General features: G+C 33.8%; 1 protein-coding gene and 1 pseudogene across 7 annotated transcripts in view; both read left to right on the forward strand.

Annotated features, from left to right (window-relative positions):
- Positions 1-22,325, forward strand: part of Tbc1d32 (TBC1 domain family member 32) — a 191,059-nt gene that overhangs the window by 94,448 nt on the left and 74,286 nt on the right. For all 7 annotated transcript variants that reach the window (XM_078019309.1, XM_078019310.1, XM_078019311.1 and 4 more), the window contains one exon: positions 21,769-21,891. In XM_078019309.1, the coding sequence (XP_077875435.1) occupies positions 21,769-21,891 (123 nt within the window). The remainder of the gene's footprint in view (positions 1-21,768; positions 21,892-22,325) is intronic.
- LOC101954850 (eukaryotic initiation factor 4A-II pseudogene) lies at positions 7,514-9,676 on the forward strand (annotated as a pseudogene).

Consider the following 22,325-nt stretch of genomic DNA (forward strand, 5'->3'; position numbering starts at 1 on the left):
ATCTGAATGATAAAATCCTCAGGAATTAGTTCTGGGCCCAGGGACATTTCTTCTCTGTACTTTGCTTCTAATTCTTTTCACCTTTATCTTTAAATATGTCTACCTATGTTGGCAGATGCCTCAATTTATATTCCCGACCCAAACTTCTCTTCTGAGCCACCATGTCACATAAAAAACTGCCTCTTGTCATCTCTATTCATTCATTTCTTGGTCATCACAGACTTAACATGTCTAAAATTGAATTCTTGGATCTGTCAAACCTCTTTCCACAAAAACTAGCAAAACTAATCTTTCATTTCTATCTCCTTAAGTGGCCCATTCATCTCTTCAGTTGCTTAAATCTGAAAGTCATCTTAATTTTCTCTTTGTTTTTCAAACAGTAATTTATCTTTATTTTAAAGAAATTAACCAATACAGGAACTTAAGCATGATAAATTAAGTGAAATTCATTCTAATTCCCAAAGTGTCATTATTAACATTGAAGAAAATTATTCTAGACATCTTTTTATACATATACAAATAGAAGGATAGAACTAAATTCTTTTATAGAAATGGAATCATAATATAGTTGGCACTTTAAATTCTAACTGAATTTTATAGAAAAGAAAAAAGAAACCCTTATGAGTCTGAAAGAATTTCTGAATTTGAAAAAAACCTTTTTTTTTTTTTTTAAATTTTCACTCCAGGAGTTGTTATTTTCCCAGAGATTCTTTGAAGATTAAGAAAAAAATATTAGGTAAAACATTTCAAGAGGCTTGAACATTGTTCAAGAGGTTTGAGCATTATATTTAACTTTAAATAGTATTCATTGAATCTCTGCTATGAAAGATGAGGACATTAATGCTTGTTGTCCTCCTTTCCTTGTCTCTGTTTATCCCTCATCTATTTTTTGTTGATACAACAAAATACCTGAGGCTGGGTAACTTAAAAAGGAAAGAGGTTTAATTGGCTTATGATTCTGATGACTGGAGAGTCTAAACTCCTACTATGGTGCCAGGAACCTGGTAAAAGTCCACTGGCTGCATGACAGCATGGTGAAAAAAATGGAAAGGGAACCTGTCATGTGCAGAAGAGAGCAATCACATGGAAGGACAGGAAACCAGGGTATTTGGAGGCCAGACTCACTCTTTTTATAATAGCCAGGATCTTAAGGGAACAAACTAGGGTTTTGTGGGAACTGAGATGGACCCACAGGGAACTACGTGAATCTCTTTTGAGAGTGGCACCTCCACTGACCTAATCACCTTTCTCCAAGATGCACCTGTTATCTATTCTATCACCTCAACAGCACCCCATTGGAGATCAGACTTCTAGCTCATGAATCTTTGGGACACATATTCAGTCCATATTAAGAGGTTGTTCTTTTGCCTTTTTCCTAACCTGCCTTTATGAGTCTGAGACCATATTTTCCTATCTAAGCTAATCTGAGTTTCTCAGTGTAGCACCTTAAGATATGCAGTATCTTTTATAGGTTACTGCCGAATAATACTTATAATTTTTAAATTACTCTTCCCTATTTTATTTTATTTCCCTAATAATTACAGAATGCTTATGAGCTATGTTCTGTGCTAGATGTGGGGGAATTTAATGATGAGTAAATGAAATGTGATCATTCTTATTAACTTTATTGCCTAGAGAGGAATCATATATTTAGATTATCAATTAATATGAAATAATTAACACAGAAAAGAAACATTTTTATAAAGCCTGGCTACCCTTTTCCCAGTTTGAGTAATTGACAATTCTAGGAACCTTTGTGTGGCTTTTTGAAATACATCTCTACCTTTCCTTTATGCATTAGTTTTCATCCTTCCTCAGCTTGAACTGATATTCTAAGGAAGTTAGATTCCTTATTTACCTCAAGCACAACATTTTTTATTGCCTGTGTACATGGTTTCTATGCTTTGAATACTGCATTCACTTCTTTTTCTATGTATAAAAAAATACTGCCCATCTTTTAAGGCAAAGTTAATTTTATGAATTACTTTAGCACATTTTGATCTTGCCTTTATGGTTATTCTCGCAGATTTAATATTTGACTTATTTCTCCTCTTTTACTAAACTTCAGCTCCCCACGGAGTATAGTTTTCTTCTGCTTTCATGCTTACCATATTGCCAAGTACTTTTTGATTACTTGGTTAACATTTATTTGCTAAATCTTCCAATCAATTAAAATAATGCCTGGAAAATTTTGATCCTGCCTAAAGCTTCATTATCAGTTTAAAGATTTTTGTTTTTAGCCACCTGTAGGTTTTAAAGGATAACTTTTCCTAGGGCATTTTATTTCCACATACAAAACTGCATATCTTGTGGGGAAAGAATTATGGTATTATTCAATATTAATAGTTTTTATTATATAAAACTATAAATTAAGTTTTAGTTACAGACTATAGATACATTATTACTATATTTTAATATTTTTAGTCAGAAATGGGCACAATACCTTTATTTAATTTATTTTTATGTGGTGCTGAGGATCAAACCCAGTGCCTCACACATGCTAGGCAAGCGTTCTACCATTGAGCCATATCCCCAGCCCCTAGAATTTATTATTTTAACAATTTAAATATTATATAGTAATTGTTACTAAATATACATTCAAATTTAGTGAAAAACTGCTAATACAGTTCTCCTAAAACCTGTTTCTTTTTTTTTTTTTTGCTTTATTTTATTTTAACTCTAGTGTGGTCAATTTATTGTTAATTATCTTAAAATCAAAACTCTGGAATCTATACTTACAATAACCTTTGAAATTAATCACTTGCTGTTAATATTTTACATTGAACTATCAGTAGTAAATATTATTTTCAGTATAATAGCTTAACGCATGACCAGCTTATTTGTAAAAATCTGACCTCTAAGATGACTTTAAGAGAAAATTAAAGTATTCATATCTGATTTTGAAATAAGTTCAGATTAAAAATAGTTTGGTTACTTTAACTTATAGCAAATATAGTTGAGGGTTAATATTCCATTGCAAATCATTGTATTGTCATGAGCAACTAATAAAAAAAATTTAAAAAAAAATTCCATTACAGCGATTTACCAAGTTATTTGTCTTAGTATCCTATTTGGTAGCTAGACTTAAATATCATTAATGTTAGTAATAAGAAATAATTTTAAAGTTACCCTTTTCAATCTTTTTGTATCAAAAATTAGAATATAATCAGGCTAGAAATTCATTCACATTTTGGATTTTATACACACATATACATTGTTATACACACATGTATACACACATCCAGTATTAATTTTTATTTTTTATTACTTTGAAGAAAATAATGATCTATTACTACTTGAAGACATCAATAATTAATTCAAAATTCTTATTTAGTTAAGGAATTCTTTTTTATATAGAATACAAAATGCTAAAAACAAAAAGTAGAAAACCATGCTCATAAGCCTTTTAACCACTGAACCATTAACCAGTTAATGCCTACTCTTTTTTTGACATTTAGCTATAAATGTACTTTTTGAAAAACAGGTACTGTTATTTTGAAAAAAGCTTTTATACTTAAGTATTTTAAATTATCCTTTCATGTTTATAATTTGAAAGGATTGAATATCATGCCAGTATAATGATGGATCCAAATTTTTTGTCTTTAGACAATTAGGTTATTTTCAATGTTTTTATTACACATATCCATATATAAATAGCTGACTATACATAATTACTGCTTTAAAACAAATTTTTATAAGTGAACTTACTGAGTCAAGGAACAGGGACATTTTAAATCTTGTGTCTGTGTACCCCCTTTTTGTTACTCATTTTATTTGACTGTTCTCTGTAACATTTCACCTTCTACCATGTTATTGAAATTTCTTTCATTCATATGTTCATTCAGAAAATATTTATTAAATTAAATCTTTACCAAGTCAGCACTTTGTTAGTTACTATCTTCTTTATGACTTCTGCAACTTTTTCAGTTGTTTCCATTTTGTTTCTATAGTGGCTTTAATTATCTGTTGTTTACTAAAAACTCTGTATATCTACCTTAAGCTTTTCTTTGAGCATATTTGCAAGTTTTATTGAACATTCAGATCTGAATACTATGTAAACTCATCAAACTCATTGGTACCCCAAACCATACTCTATGCATATTTACAAAAGCTCAATCTAATCCCCAATTCCAGGAGGTGCAAGAATATTTCTGAACTCTGATCTGAATTTGTTGCCAAGAATAAATGAGTGGGTTCCCCATAGCCTCTGCTCCATCTTCAATGCTCACACAGGATTTTGGTGGCAAACTGACTCTTTTTCCTCTCTTCTTCAGATGTGATTATATGTGTACTGAAAACATTAAGCTAAGGACTTGGGGGTGTGGCTAGTGTGTGTGCAGCTAGTGTTTCTGTAATGCTTATCTCTTTTTTTTGTTTTGATCACAGGAGGGGAATTGAGCTTTGCTATTCTACTAGTTTGGGTTGATCAGAAGGAAAATGTATTACAGGAATGAATTGTGTTTGGTTAAGTGAGACATATGTGCACATGTATGCCGGGTATATATAATATACACCTATGAATGTGAATGCACACAAACTATATTTGATTAGAGTTTGCAAACTATAGTTTACAGAATTTATGATTATATATACAGAAAGATTTAGATTGTTAAAGAGAAATGAAATGTATTTCTTCCCTGAATATACTGAATTGAAATGAAAAGAGCAGGAAAAAAAAAGGAAACTGTGACTGCAGGGTTGAGATAAACTAAGAACATATTTGAAATTCCTTCAATTGGAGAAGATAGCAAACATTAAACTGTACAGAACCACTCCAGTTACTCTGGATAAGTGCCTGCCTCCTCACATTAATGAAATGGTAATATATTTTTAATTGATTTTTTAAAATAAATGACAGAAGAATGCATTACAGTTCATATTACACATATACAGCACATTTTTCATATCTCTAGTTGTATACAATATATATCCACACCAATTCACTTCTTCATACATGTACTTTGGATTATGATAACCATCATATTCCACCATCATTGCTAACCCCATGCCTCCTCCCTTCCCCTCCCACCTCTCTGCCCTATCTAGAGTTTGTGTATTCCTCCCATGCTTTCCCTTCCTACCCCACTATGAATCACCTTCCTTATATCAAAGATAACATTTGGCATTTGTTTTTTTGGAATTGGCTAACTTCACTTAGCATTATCTTCTCCAACACCATCCATTTACCTGCAAATGCCATGATTTTATTCTTTTTTATTGTTGAGTAATATTCCATTGTGTATATATATGCCACATTTTTTTATTCCATTCATCTACTGAAGGGCTATTTATAAAGCAACATGCAGAATTTATAGTAATTAACAGAAGAGAATTATCATTCCTATGGTGAGATTCAATTTGAGTTATTTGTAAACTTATAGGTGATTTACCTTACTCTAAACACATTCCAAAACAATTGAAAAGGTTAGTTCCTAATTTCATAGGATTTAATCACATTGTTTAAATAAGTATTTCCCTTTAAGGAGATACTGCTTATTATTTCCAGTAATGAATTGGAACAAAGGGGAAGGGGAGAGAAAGAGGAAAAAGGGAGGGAGAAAGGAAAAGCGTTGTTGTGTATAGAGTGGGGAGAGGGAGGAAAGAAGAAAGGAAGAAGAAGAGGAGGAAGGGATTTTGAGTGGGAGAGAGGGAAAGGTGGTGCAAGGGACAGAGAGAGAAGGAGGTTGGGTGTGGGTGAGGGAGATGGAGTGTGGGTGGATGTGTGTGAGAGTAGTGAGGGTATTGGTCTAGGAAAAAGAAATTATGTAGTGTATGACATTTCAAGTTTCAGCTTTTTGTAATAATGTAAAATGCCCATTTCCTTACTAGATTGAAAGATTTCCTTTGCATCTGAGGCAAAATAATATCTGTATCTTTCTTGTTGATAGATGGGCATGAAAATCAGTTCTGATTTCGTAGCATAATGGTATGAAAATACAGTGCTGCCTATCTCAGGGCATAGTGGATTCCTCATGTCAGCACTGATGGAAACTTCACAGAGGGCTCACACATGGCTTATTTCATATCCGGACCACATTGATAACAGAAGCAATCTGTTCTTGAGCTCTTCTCTTGTCTATAAACTAAGTTATGCTAGTTCTGCTTATTGGTACATACTCAGTGGTATGTTGATGTTTCCTGGTAATTATCAACATGTTACAGTTGTATGTAGTGTTTTGTTAAACTGCATGCTTGAAATATCTTTGGGTTATAGAATGAAATAGTTTATGGAATTTATGATGATATATACACAGAAAGATTTAGATTGTGAATAGAAATGAATGTATTTTTTCTCATGCGTAAGAAGCCCTTAACTGATATATTTTGTAATATACATGTATTATTATATCAGAAAAGGTCATAGGGTTGATATATGGAATATTATATTCATATAATGCAACAACCTACTGTTTATTAGTAGTACCCAATTAGAATCACTCTACAAGTCTTTAATGCTTAACATGAGAATCCTGCAAGTCTAAGGGGTCTGAACTGACCCTGGTTATAAAGTTCTGATGGTGTATACTTTGATTTGTTCTTGAGAACATTTCCACTTTGATAGGTCCAATTTCCTGTGGCTAACCTCAGTCCTTTACCTAGGAGGAATTTTGTTTCAGGTTTCCAATGTAAACAAGATAAACTCATATGGGATGTTACATTGGCATTGTTTTTTTCTTTTTTAAATAACTTCATTACTCAAAATATTTTTCTTTATGACAAAAAATTAAACTCTGTTCAATTTTATTACATTAGATATAATTTAATAAGGTGAAAAGAACTTTTTTAAAATCATAATTTAGAGATTAGGAGACAAATATATTTGTTTTTATTTAGTTGAGTAAAAGTGAAGAACTGAATAAAGGGTCCCGATTTTGTGTGGTTTAAGTTTTCCTTTTCCACTTCCAGTAAAGAGCTTTTGTTGCTTTTTTTTTTGACAGAGAAGCTAGAAAAGATGTTAATTCATGACGTCTACCAAACACTATTTTAAATTTACATTTTTATTAAAGAAATAAATGTACATAGTTTAAAAAGTCAAATAGTATGGGAAAGTTCTTAAGAATGAAAAGGAATCCTCTAACTATCCTTCCATACTTCTAAGTCCACTCTTCAGAGGCTGTAACTCTTGACTCACTGCATTTGTTTCTTTTGCTATTCATCTCTAGATTTTTAAATAAAATGTTTGTTACTGTCTTGATTTTTTAACTTTAAACCTTTATCTCTTCTCTTTTGTGACTTAGAAGCTTAGGATTTAGATGTTTTCTGCTCTCTCTCTCTACAGTTTTATCATAATCTTGATTAAATCACCATTGAAGGCTTATAATGTTATGACTATAAATATTACTCATTGATGGATTAAAGAATAGGGCTATATGTTCTTTTTCCTTAAACTTCTTTCTTGAGTTAATTATTGCATGACTTTATCATAGTTTATTTTCTATGTATCTAATAATAGTGTATCTCCAGAATATTCAAAAAATTATACTTTCACCTCTGTTATTGGGTAACACTTACAATGTTCATTATGTCCCAGGTACTTGTATTGGTTTCACATATCTTGGTGGGGAGGGGAACTGGGGATTGAATGCCAGGGCACTTTACCACTGAGCAATATTCCCAGTCCTTTTGAGACTGTTGTTGAGACTTGTCTTGAATTTGGTGATTCTCCTTCCTCAGCATCTAAGTTGCTTGGATTACATGTGTGCACAGTGGTGCTGGGCTCCATTTTCTTTTTCTTTTTTAATAAATGAATCATCTGTGGCATAGTGAAGTTAAGTTATTTACATAAAATAACACAGGTAATAATTCATGTAAGCTGGGACATTGCATCCATGTAGTCTGGTTCCAAAGAATGTAATGCCTAACACATGCATTGTACTTTCTTAATACATAAATGTATGTGTAGTTGATTTATAGTTATTCTTTTCAGTTGTTTTAGGCCAAAAGATTTTTACATTCTTGATGGCAGAGTCCATATCCTGTTTATATGTATGTAGAAACAAACTCTGAAGCTAATGTGCACCAGGTGATCTGTTTTATCACACTCTTTTTTTCTACTCTGTACTGGGGGATTCTTTTTTTCCTCTCTTGAGTTAGATCCTGTTAGCTGAAATCTAGTTTTCCATTTCTTAGTTTACTCCCTTATACTGATGGAACCACTTTTTAGTAAGAAAGGATGTGAGGGAGAAAATCTTTTAGGTAGGTTGAGGCTTCCAAATTATAATTTTGGGAGCTACAAAACCAGTGGGTAAGTTGTAATTGATAGAGCAGGCCAGGAAAGCTGACACCTGAGCTGTCAGTGGAGGCAATGCAAAGTAACTTTTTTGAGTTTTAGTACATCTAGAAATACTAGTAATTAAGATACCACTGAGCCTGAGATGAAAATAGAGAATTAGTTGAAAGTGTAGGTCTTTCATAATAAGATTAGTTTAAATTAATCGTAAAATGTAAGAGTATCTTCAGATTCCATGTAGTCTTGCCCTGCTCTGCTGGGTGTCTATTCTCCTACTTCAGCAAAGTTTGGAGTTTTATCTTTCAGAAATACTGAATCAAGACTCCAAGTGCAGCTGAGAGGTTTACTGTACTAAATAGGTTAAGTGTGTTTTTTTAGTAGAGTGCTTAGTGATTCTTTAGATCACCTCTAATGGCTGTGAAGATTATAACAGAAAATGGCAGCCCAGAGGAAATGTACCCTGATGGTGTCATCAAGGGAAACTGGAATAGTTTGTTGACAATTTTGATGGTATGAATTTAAAGGAGTCTCTGCTTGGGGGCATGTATGCTTACAGTTTTGAGATGCTTTCTTCTGTTCATCAGAGGGCTATTATTCCTTGAAATGGAAGATATGACATGATTGGTCAAGCTCAGTTATGTACTGGCAAGATAATCACATTTGTTATTTCCATCTTGCAACAGTTGGAGACTGAGTTCAAGGCGATCCAAGCAGTAGTATTGACCCCAGAAAACTGCTCCACAGATCCAAAATGGAATTCTGAAACTTGGAAACACTGTGGAGCAACTTATCACACCTGCATTGGTAGAACTCATGTTCCAAATTAAGTGCAAAACACATAGGTTGAAGCACCTTATGTTGTTGGTGAACCCGGGAGAATGTTTGACTATACTGAACAGATGACAGCTTTCTCCAAAATGGATCAGAATGTTTGTGTTGGGTGAAGTAGATGAAATGATAAGCTGAGGGTTTAACAATTAAATCTGTAAGATTTTCCAAAAATTAAATACAGATAATCTGGTTGTATTGGAAGTGAGCAGAAATTCATGAAAGACCCCATTTGAATTCTGGTGAAGAAGGAAGAATTGACTCTTGAAGAAATCACACAATTTTAATGTTAAAAGGGAGGATTAACTTGGATACACTTTGTGTTTTGTATGAGACACTGACCATTGTGCAGGCAGTTATTTTTTCTCAATACAAGGCGCAAGATGTACTGGTTTGCTGAGAAAGTGTATGTGGGGGACTTCACAGTTTCTGCTCTGCATGGTGACATGGACCAGTAGGAGAGAGATGTTTCATGAGAGAATTCTGATCCTAGGGAAGCTGTGTTCTGATCATGACTAACTCATTGCCTCTTAGGATTGATGTGCACCATGTGTTATAAACTATGATCTACCTAACAGTCATGAACACTACACTCATAGGCATCAACAGCAGCAGTAGATGAGAAGATAGTACTTATAAACAGTGTTGACTTTATCTGAAATGGGAATCCTAAACAAAACTTTATGGTTTGAATGAAGAGTGAGTCAGCATTTAACAACAACAACAACAACAACAAAAGATTAAATGCTGTTTACTGCTATTTTAAAGATATATTGTGATTATATATTTTTCCCTCACCCATTTATTTTTCTTGGAATTAATTAATAAGACATCATTTTTCCACTTGTTTAGTTTGTTTTCCTGTTTGTCTAACAGCAATGAATCTCAAGCTTATTATACAAAAATATAATAATGTCTAGTATTTGAAGAAGTGCTTACTATTGCCAGGACTGTTCTAAGCACTTCAGGTATTTTGAATCATTTAAACCTCAGAGCACTAAAGTCCCAAACGGCAATAACTCTCACCTACTACAGTATAATTTCCCTCTTACAAACAAAAATGTTCTTATCCTCTTCTATCAGTGTTTGGTGATTTTCTTTCTTTGCTAGTTCATTTGCAATCATATCATCATACACTATAACCTGTAGTCCAAATTACAAAATCAATAGCCTATATAAAAAGGGAAACAGAGATGGAAGAAAAAGGAAATTGATTACTATATAAATGTTTACTTAACAGAGAAATATTGAAAATATGGTTGATGAAACGCAATTCTTATCTCTACAAGTAAACTTGAGACTTTAGATGGCATTTATAACTTCCCCTACCAGCTGTTCTATTTTAGTTTGTTTTTCAAATAGCTGGTTAGGGCATTTTAAAAATCTTACATATATTTAAGTTTAGTTCTATATGTAGAGCTTTATATTTGTGGTTCTGGAGGCCATAATGGTCATGTCTGTATTGGGTTGCATAAATCTTCCTTTAATTTTTAACACTAGCCATGGAGGGTGCTACAGGGGATCCCTTAGATATCAGTTTTATCCCCTTTGCCTCATATCCCCATAGGCTTGTTTTCAGTGATAATCATGATCGGTTCCTCCAGCCAACACACTTACTTTATTCTCCTTATTGGTTATAAGGATATAAGGAAGCCTTAGAGGGTAGGGAAAAGTTTAAATGTTCAGGCCAATAAAATACTTCACTTTATAATAAGATCTTAAAACACCCACCTCTTACACCCATAAGTTAATGGGTTAGAAAACCAAAGGAAGCCTTCATTTCCTCTTCTACCCCTTAGTTCTTAGACCCATACGTTACAATTATAAGAGCAATAACATTATTTATTGGTTTCTGTTTTAGAGCATCTTAGAGAATAGCACTGCAAGGTGTTGTGTCCTGTGTGATGCCATTACGAGTATGCAACGTGCCATTCCACTAATACCAAGATAAATTGCTTTGGGGAGATAGGGTGCAACAAAAGAGTGGTGAACTCCGTGGATATTTGCTCAGTGCTTTACTTCTTTTGTTAAGTTAGTTTCTTGGTCAGAAGTAGTGTTTTATTGATGGCATGAACCTTGGTGAAGCATCTATAAGTCCACATGTAGTAAGATAGAGTTTCATAGAGAAGCAGGGTGGCCAAGGATGTGAAGTCTATGTCTTGGGTAAGAAGATGTTTAATATCATCAGCCTGCCACTAGGTAGCTGGTTGTTCCTCCTGTTATGTCTTATATCTTGAGTCCAGTGTTGGCCCCTACTTGTTGCAGTCTGGGCACTCACTAATAAATATCCCTCATCTGTGATGAGGGAATTCATATTGTTCAGCTCATTGGTAATTTCTTTGCACATTTAGCAACCAGTCTGATAATGTATGTGATAAAATTTTCTAATTTGTGCAAAGCAGTTAAATTGTGCAAAGCAGCACTTGTAAGACAAACTTGAACTGGCCCTAAGAGTGTGTGTATATTGAAAATTGTATGAACATATGGCTGACATTAACAATACACACCTATGGCTCATGGAAAGTTTTTTCTAACTAGCTAACTAGGGAAGAAAAACAAATATTAAGCCTCATTTTTAGATGGTACTCTGACAACATCAGCACATGATAGAATTGAACTGTCAGAACTTTATAGCTTTCAAAGAGGAAAAGTTGAAATACATATCTATTTTTTCACTTTGTTTGGAAGGAGATAAGACTTTAGGAAATGATTTATGTAGTTTTATGGACCATGACTAATGGAAGGGCTGGGTGGTTAGGAGTTCAGAATAAGAAAGATTGGAGAATTAGTTTTAAGAAGATTGATGGAAAAGATGGTCCTCTGAAAATTAATTGTGTAAATGTTCTTTTAAGGGCTCCCTACTTATGCAAAGGAGGCAAAATAATCTCCTTTTTTTGATGGGTAGGCTCTTTCCTCAATTCCTCTTGTGCTTGTTCTAATTGGGATTATGAACAAAGTAGCCATGGTGATAGGAGCTTGAAATTATTTTTTATTAAGGGTAATAAAATATGAATAGATTTTTTAGTAAAGGGATCATGAATTCACTCTAAAATTCTAGTGGTTTGTGTGTGATTCTTTTTTTTCTCTTTAAAAACATTTTTTTAAAGATATACATGATAGTAGAGTATATTTTGACATTATACAGACATGGAGTATAACTTATTCTAATTAGGATTGTGTGTGATTCTTGTTCCACCTTGCCAAAAGCTGCTTCTTTTTTTGTCCTGGGGATTGAACTCAGGGGCACTCAACCACTGAGCCACATTCCCAGCCCTATTTTGTATTTTATTTAGAGACAGGGTCTCACCGAGTTGCTTAGGGCCTTGATGTTACTGAGGCTGGCTTAGAACTTTTGATCTTCCTGCCTCTGCCTCCCAAACCACACCAAAATCTTCTTGTAATATCCAGTTTTTTCCTGAAACATTGAGCAGTATAGAATCTGCTGAATTAAAGGTCCACATGATAGACTTTCTTGATTTGGAGCCTGCCTGAATTTTACATCTTATTTTTGTTTTGGGTCATACTCAAAATTGATATGATTGATAAGCAGTACACTTACTTTTTTTAATTTTTATTGTTGGTTGTTCAAAACATTACATAGTTCTTGACAAATCATATTTCACACTTTGATTCAAATGGGTTATGAACTTCCATTTTTACCCCGTATACAGATTGCAGCGTCACATCGGTTACACATCCACTGTTTTACATATTGCTATACTAGTGTCAAGCAGTACACTTAAATATTGTAGATGTTGCTTCTAAAATTCAAGAGTTCTAAAATCATGAACTGTGCCATTTTCTTGGTGATAAATAATGTAAAATTTAGCAATTTATGGTGCATTTTACAGGTGATATATCAACATTCCAGGCCACTAGTTTTGAGAAACTTTACTGAGATGGCAAGCCTCTTGAATTTTATGAGTCAGTCACTCTCTGGCATACCTATGCTTTACTAAAACATCTGGAGTACCAGCTATGTCCTGCTCACACAGGTATAGTTAATATCATCAGTAGAGTAAATTTTCACAATAATCTCTCAGATAGTAGGACAGTAAAGATTGCCTTGGATTAAAGTTTGAGAAAACTATAAAGGCATATTGTCTAAAATTGTAAGATTTAATTTTTTTTTATCCCAGTGCAAATTTCCTAAAGTTATAAAAAAATCATATGCTTATTTTACATATAAAACAACCTGGCTACATTCCAAAGAAGGTCAACAATTATTCATGGTAAAACTAAATTTATTGGTAAATGAGATAAAAGTTCTAAGAATCATTTTTCGATCTTTTAAAGAAAAAGATAAATAAAAATAATTTAAAATACATTTGTATTGAGAAATCAACAAATTAAAAATAAAAGTTTTAGGAAAACATGAAGGCATAAATCTGAGAAAGTTTACAGTAGACTGTCTATTCCACTCATAAACCTTAGTCTGTGCCTTGTTAGGTTACTTTTATCAAGATAAGGTTTTATTCATAGAAACATAAGAATGTAGTCAAATACAGTAGCTGTTAGTTTATTCCCTTTTTCATACAAAGCTAAGGGATATGACAATCCTACCCCACTATTATAATTCTTATGGTTCCCAGAAACCCAAACAGTGTAGTACTCTTGAGGATGGGGTGCTACTTAAAGGCAATAAATACGTAAGAGTTCCTACAGCAAAATTCTTAACCTCTCCATGTTTCCTTATGTGTTACATGTTGACAGTAACTATACCTTACAGAGCTATTGTGAGACTAAATATGCTGTACCTCTCCCAAATTTAGAACATGGTAAGCACCTGATAGAGATAAATGTCTATTAGATTGCATAAAAATATGAATTTTTAGATAAATTCTCTTGAGATACTAGTATAGATATTTTGGGCTCTATACAATATTAGTTTTGGTGAAATTATTACAGAGTATATTAAGTTAAATTCTGAATGAATCAGGGGAAAGTGCACATTTACAATATTTAATATTCTAATTTAGGTAAGAGCTGAGTCTATTGAAATATTTGTATACTTCAGTTACATATGTAGCTTTCTTTGTTTAGCTCATGTGCTTTTTATATTTTTTCATCATCTGTTATATTTTTGTTATTACTAACAGGATTTCTGTTTTCCATAGTAATGCTGTAATTAGATTTTTTTAAAAAATATGTTTTAGTTGTCAATGGACCTTTGTTTTTTTATTTATTCGTATATGGTGCTGAGAATTTAATTCAGTGCCTCACACATGCTAGGCAAGCACTCTAGCACTGAGCCACCACTCCAGGCCCTGTAATTGGTTTTTCATGTTGTGTTATAAGTAAATTTATGTAGTTTTTGACATATTGCTTTACTGGCCATCCTATATAATATTTTCATATACATTTTTGCATGTGTGTGTGTGTATGTGTATATATATATACACATACACACATACAACCCCACTTCTTGTTTACTCCTTATCAACAAAATGGCAACATTACCTTTACTTCCTTAGGTGTTAACCCTGGAGTTTTTATACTAGTTCTCTCTTTTCCATGGAAAATACATACCAAAATTCCTGGGGAATGCATAAAGCCACTGATAGTATTAAAATGTATGTATGCGTGTGTGTGTGTGTGTGTGTGTGTGTGTGTGTGTAAATCTGTTTATACATATACATAGATATAGTACTTTTTCCTATACATACTTATATACATATGTGATAAAATTTAAGTTGTAAATTAGGCATAGTAAATACTGACAATCATAATAAATAATTTAGAACGTTTATGACAATATGCTATAATAAGAGTTATGTGAATAAGTCTCTCTTATAGTATCTTTTTGTACTATATTAACTATTCTTGATAGGATGTGAGATGATGTGATGCTATGTGATGAGTTGAAATGAGGTGAACAATGTAGCGTTAGGCTATTATGTAAAGGATACTTGAACACAAGCCCTGTGATATGTGATGGTTGATCTGATACCCAAATCAGCTACTAGGTGACTCAATAGGCAGGTAGCATATACAGGGTGGGTATCAGTCCTGAAACAGATGGTATTGCATTTCTTTACATACTTCAAACATCACTCAAGGAAAAGGGTTCACAAGGGGTATGATCACTAGAGGTGGGACTGATAGGGTGTCCCTGTAAGAATCTATCACATAGCTACTCCTTTCAATCAACAAATCATTACAGTCCCCTATTTTAAGCAACTGTCTTATCTAAATTATTGTTATAGCTTTTTAAAATGTTTTCCCAACATCTGCTCCTAATTCTAGTCTATTCTGTACATAGAAGGCACAGAGATTCCACTGAAACATAAATCATTTCAAATTTATACTCCCAGTTTCTCATAGAATGAAACTGGACTTCAGTGGCTGTTTTTAGATCACCATACAAAAATCCAGAGTCAATGCAATGACCTGTGTGATCTGGCACCTATGATATTTGGACTCATATTATTGCTTTGACCTTATCTCCTAATACTTCTCTTTTTCTCATTTTACTTCAGCAACATTGGCCCCTTAATGTTCTTCAAACATGGTAGAAATGATTCCACATTAGGACTTGGTTAAAGTGGTTTGTTCTGATTGGAGAATTCTCCCCCACCCCCACTAATAGCTCCCTGGCTTACTCCCTCATTTCTTATGGTATACACTGAGGTGTCACCATTTTAGGGGATTCTTTCCTAATCACTTTATTTAGAATGACACACAGTGATCCATTTCTACTATTCCTTTGTTGGAACTTCTTTTTTCTTTTTTTACTTCCCTGCTTTAGCTATATCCATTTTGTGTTTTGGTTTTCTATTTATTTTGTTCATAGTTTTTTTTCCCAGCTCTAGTATTTTAAGTTCCATAGGGACTGAAATTTTTGTGTATAAAATATTCAATGGTATATCCCCAGCACCTAAAACAATGGTAGGCACTTAATAGGTATTTAATCAGCATTTTTAAAAATAAATTGCATTTTACATCATTGGGAGGGAAGCACACATATAATTAATATCATATTCTTCTTTCAATGAACATCATATTCCTTTTAGATAGTACATCTCATTATTTTTGTCTTAGCATTGGGTTGAATTTCCAGAATGATGAGAATGATGTTTAAAAAATAAACAGGGCAAGTACCTTAAAGTCCATTTTGGGGAAGGACCAGGTGTCTGTTCCAGGGACCGGATTCTGTACCCAACCCACATCCCTACCACCAAAGCATACTGTAGCAGCCAGAGCAGAATGGGGTGTTTGCTTTTTATTAGTGATGCATACAAATCAAATGAACAATAAAAATAACAAAAAGAGAAAAAAAATAGCCCCATAAAACAACAAACAGTGAGGAATTTCATTATAGCTGAAGCAACACTGGCTCAGGTACCACTATGGCTGCTTACCTTATGCTATTGATTCTTATTACTATATTCACAAGGTATCACATGTTTAAAATAAAAGTCATCTTCTCTCTTGTCCCTCATTCCTTTTGTGCGATGGTGGGAGCAGGAAGGGTGGCCAGTGGGTCTGACCTTCACCTTCCCTCACTGAGTCCAACTATGGGCACCTTTGCAAGTAGCTAGTTGCTTTGCATTGATCTCATAGCCAACACAGGCCTTAAATTGTGCTGCCTGGTTTGATTTTTATTTATTTTCCATTTTATGAATGTGGGCCTGCCTACTCCCTTCAATGTTAAGTAGAAACCCTGGGGGAATCTATCTTACCTCCCCGCCTTTCTCAAAAGTTCTCCCTCTGTTATCAACCATCACTCTGAAAACAGGTATTGGGCATAGGGTGGGCAAGGGTCTGGGGTGATCTGGCCCAGGAGCCCTTTGTTAGACCACCAGTTTTGCTCCATCCTTTTTGAAATAAAATGCCCATTAGTAAATTCTTAGACTCTTGAAAATAAAACTCCTCCCTTTTCTTCAAAAGGGGAAGGGGGTGTACAGTTTTACCTTTTGTGACATTAATGGGAATACCTTTCTGTTTGAGTTAGCCATTGTATTGAGATAGATTTGTTTTTAAACAAAATTAAAGAATTATCCTTTATTTAGAATTTTTTGGAGGACAGGAAATAGAGAAGATGTTACATTTTTAAATCAAAGATCTTTTAAGCATCTCATCAGATAATTATGGTTTTTTTTATATTACATTTTGATGTTACAAATTACATCAGGACATAGTTTAATATTAAAACTTTTTTCTTCCTAGAATGAATTGTCGCTTGGTCACAGTAGTCTATTTAAGTTTAGTAATGGATCATATTTGTTGAGCTTTACATTATTCCTCGTGATTGTAAGGTCTTAAAAGTCTATGTCATTTATTTGAGTTTTTGATTTATTCATTCTCTAGTGAGAATTTGATTCAGGCGTGTATTTGCTCATAAGCAGATTTGCTCCAGTTTACCTTGCATTACATCATTGCCCACCTTATCCACCCATATACTCCTCCTTTTATATCCTAAGCTGGAGATCTATTGATGGTCATTTTTATCACCTATTCATCAATTTAGTAGCCTAAAGAGAAAGAGTTGACTAATTTCTCCTTAATCCTTATTAACCTGCAGTCTACATATGTTCGTTAAAAATGACTTGATTTTTTACTATTTTTTGAGCTAAACACCAACAGGCATCCTTGACTTCTGTCTTCCTTTCAGTTCACATACTGTCTAGCAGAAAATCCCATCTACTTGTTAACACAACTTTAAATTTGTATATCAGAATCTATATCCTAACTTTTGTTTGTATGTAATTATTTTGCTGCTTAAATTGCGAGTTGTGTAATACATTTAAATTATCTCCCAGTGTTAGACATCCTTCCACTGTTATTCCATTGCTCTATCGGTATTGAATGTTACTCTGGCCATGCCTAATGACAAATGGATTTTTTTTCCCCACGGTTTTAGTGACTTGCTCTTTTTTTTCTGGATACCTGAATGATTGAATGACCCAACCCCTTCCCTCACCTCAGCTCACCTCAACTCAACTCACTTCACCTCACCTCACCTCAGTGTACCTTTCCCTTTCTCTTTTTTAATTTTCTTAGAGTCCACTAACTTACCAGGCTATATCTTGGTGTTGACACTTTAGGTTCAGTTTACCCTGGGATATACTGTACTCTTGACATTTTTACATTCATACTTCTTTTCTGTCAGGAAGATGTTCTTGCTCAGGATCTTTAAAGGTATTCCCTGTTAGATTATTTCAGTTTTCTCTTCAAGAAATCAGTCATTTAAACTTATTTCCATTGTATTTTCCACATTCTTCTCATCTGTTCCCATGTCCATTGCTGCATTTAAATTTAATTTTTTTTTTTACTTATAGATGGCCACATTATCTTTATTTATTTATTTTTATGTGGTGCTAAGGATCAAACCCAGTGCCTCCTCACAGGTGCAAGACAAGTGCTCTACCACAGGGCCCCAGCCCTAGCCCCTTATTACTGCATTTTTAATGGATCTTTTCCTGTTTACTGTTTTCACTTGTACTTGAATTTCTATGACAGTTTTATTCCTCTGCTTTTTTCATTAGTTCTGCCCATTCATGTTTTAACTTTCTGGTTGCTCTTCTGTTTCTTCCCTAAGTTCATATAGCTTTACCTTGTGCACAGATCCTAATGAAGGTACTTGCTCTATTAAATATATTTTTTTAATTAATGGGGAACAACTTGGTCATGCTTTGAAGTAGTTAACGGAAACATTTTTAAATTCTATACTTTTCCTAATTTTTAAAAATAGCAATTTTGGATGTATCTTTCCTGCAGCATTTATTTTGGGAGAAATGTGAGTTTTTTCATCATCAACTGTTTATAAGAGGCTCATGTTTTAAGAGAAGCAAGGATCAGGTTCCTGGTCAGCTGGAAGTTTCTATAGGCCCCAATGTGTATGTGTTTGTCCTCTTTTCAGGCTATCCTTTCATTCTTCTACCTAACTATGGACGTGGTGGATTTTCTGTTTGTTAAAAATTGTCTCTGTAACCTAACCAATAATTAATAATTGATTTTTCTGTGACTTCTTATTCTACCTTGCTTCTTATACTTCTTAGAACCATACTGGAGCCAAGTTTTCCCATGTTGCTTTCTGATGTATTACATTTCCATTTTTGAGAACTCTAGATTAAGTTTGGCATCTTATTTATAGTCCTCATTTTTTAGAAATTTACTTGATTTTTCTTCTAATGGTTTGTTTTAGTCAACGTTTTGTTGCTGTGACTAAAATACCTGACAAAAACAACGTAGAGTAGGGAAAGTTTATTTGAGACTTATAGTCTCAAATGTCTCAGTCTGTAAACAGCCTACTCCATTGCTCTGGGCTCAAGGTGAGGCCCACATCATGGCAGAAGGGACCAGCAGAGGAAAGCTGCTCATCTCATGGCAACCATGAAGCAGAGAGAGAGAGAGAGAGAGAGAGAGAGAGAGAGAGAGAGAGAGAGAGAGAGAAGGTGGGGGAGAGCACCCTCTACCCCTGGGAGGGCAGATGCATCCATCCAGGCCTTGTTCCTAGTGACCCGCCTCCTATAGCCATGCGCCACCTGCCTATAGTAACAACCTAGTGAGTCCATGAAAACTAGGATGAGCTGATTACGTTATAGCTCTCATGATCTATTCGTCTCACCTTTGAATATTCCTACATCAACAGGAGATTTGGGGGAACACCTCATATCCAAACCCTAATTTATTTATTTATTTTTAAGACATTTATAATTTGTTTCTTATCATGAACATCTATGGTATACTTTCTTGATCTTCCCCTTCCCTAGCAGTGTTTGTCCTGTTTTCACTATTTTTGGCTGCCCTTTAACTCATTTTTGCAGTTAAAATTCTGTGATATGTTACTTTTCTTCTTTTTCTTTGGTTTTGGGTCGTTTCTAAGATGAGAAAGGAGGATGCCAACATACATCACAGTCTTTAAACTAGACTTCTTTCATTTTGGTTCCATTTGTATCTTACAAAAATGATTTTTCTATTGTAAATCATGAATGGAACATTTCTCTAAATTGTTGCTAATGAGTTTTCTTTTGTTTTTATGTGCTTTTGGTTATTGTTTCCATGTGCTAGGGAGTGACATTGAATTGCTATTTCAGATAGGTAAAGATGTTTGCCAAACATCTTCTCTCTATTTATTTAGGTATGTTTTGAATAGGCAACATACAATTGTATCTAAATGTCATAGAATTTTTAAACATGTTAGAAAGTAATCAGTAGATTAATGAGCCTTCCATGTACCTGTCACTTATCTGAAGAAACAATATTTTGCTATTTTTTTATTTCCCCCCATACACCACATACACATTATTATACTTTAGGACCGTAAGACAAATTTTAGAGACTCCATTTTACCTATAAACAATTCAGTATATAACTCTGACAGATAAAGACCTATTTGAAATAACAAAAATGAACAAAAACCCAAACCATTTCCACTGTACCATTACTATATTTAATAAAATTAACAAAATTTCTCTAGTCTTATCTAGTAGCTATTACATATTTTTCGGTGTGACTGAAAAATACTTTTACAGTTTGAATCAATATCAAATACTCTTCACATTTGCTTAGCTGTTCTTTTAAAATTTGTAACAATTTCCCCTTCACCTCTTTTTTTTTAATGCCATTTTCCCACTAAAGATATAATATATGTAATAATGTATAGGATTCTCCAAATTCTGGATTTGGTTAACTATTTCCACCTTGTGGTATCTTTTAATATATTTCTCTAATTTCTGTATTTCCTATCACTGATAATGAAATAGCTATAACTGATTAGATTTAGGTTCAGTGTTCTGGGCAAGAATCAGTGTGTATCTTGCAGCACTGTAGGAGACCTTTGAATCCTGCATTTCTTCATGGTGTTATAATAGATCAGTGGGTTAGCTGTTCCCACCCTGACAGTGAGATACCTAGGTATTGACATTTTACCCAAAGGTCATTTCCTAGATTGATGGCAGAATTATTATTCTGTCATTCTTTTTGTAATTAATTAATTGTTGATAGAAAAGTATGGCACTTTGGCATTTTCAAATTTGCTGATGTTCCCTGATGAATTTTTAGAATAAGTAGCAGTTGAGAGGATGCATTAGTATTCTTGTGTGTGTTTTAGTCAGTGTTTTTGTCACTGTGACTAAAAGATCTAACCAGGACAACTATAGAGGAGGAAAGGTTTATTTAGGGGCTCCTAGTTTCAGAGGTCTCAATCCATAGATAGTGGGCTCCATTCCTCAGGGCTTGAGGTGAGGCAGGACATCATGGCAGAAGAGTGTGGCAGAAGAAAGCAGCTCACATGATGATCAGAAAACAAAGAGAGAGGTCTCCACTTTCCAGATACAAATATTTGTCCCAAAGTCATATCCCCGATTCCCATCTCTAACCATACTCTCTCTCTTCAGTTAGCACTCAGTTAATTCCTATCCTAATGTACTGATTGGGTTAAGATGCTTATAACCCAATTATTTCTCCTCTGAACCTTCTTGCATTGTCTCACATGTGAGCTTTTGGGGGACACCACACATTCAAACTAACAATGTGGATTTAGAGGGGAAAAATCTAGATTAGAAATTGTCCATTGGTCTTTGAAAAAAATAATTTCAGTAAGAACAACTTGAAGATCATTCAAAATAATTAAAAATATAACTTCATAACTTGTCCTATAAGATCTGTGTTTCTGTGTGTAGGTATTACTTTAGTTCCTCAAGAATGCATCTATACTTTTAGGACATATTTTCCAAAATATACTTTTATTTTTCCCCTTTACATAGGTTATTAAGTGTGGTATGCTGTGATCTGGACACTCTTCTCCTGTTAGAGGCTCAGTATCAAGTATCCAGAATGTTACTACATGCTCAAGAAGAAAATATTTTGGAGATTTCCGAGAACCACAGGTTAAAGTAAAGGGTGAAGGAGGGAGGTGGGCATTAGAACTTGATATAATAACATTTTTTGTTATAGTTTATTTGTTAAGAAAGTATTTTTCTATAGTTTGTTTTCTTTTTTTTATTTTTATTTATTTATTTATTTAATTGGTTGTTCACAACATTACAAAGCTCTTGACATATCATATTTCATACATTAGAATGAAGTGGGTTATGAACTCCCAATTTTACCCCAAATGCAGATTGCAGAATCATGTCGGTTACACATCCACAATTTTACATAATGCCCTATTAGTAATTGTTGTATTTTGCTACCTTTCCTATCCCCTACTATCCCCCCTCCCCTTCCCTCACATCTTCTCTCTCTACCCCATCTACTGTAATTCATTTCTCTCCTTGTTTATTTTCCCATTCCCCTCACAACCTCTTATATGTAATTTTGT

The sequence above is a fragment of the Ictidomys tridecemlineatus genome, chromosome 8 (genome assembly GCF_052094955.1).
Source record: "Ictidomys tridecemlineatus isolate mIctTri1 chromosome 8, mIctTri1.hap1, whole genome shotgun sequence".
NCBI classification, from domain to species: domain Eukaryota; kingdom Metazoa; phylum Chordata; class Mammalia; order Rodentia; family Sciuridae; genus Ictidomys; species Ictidomys tridecemlineatus.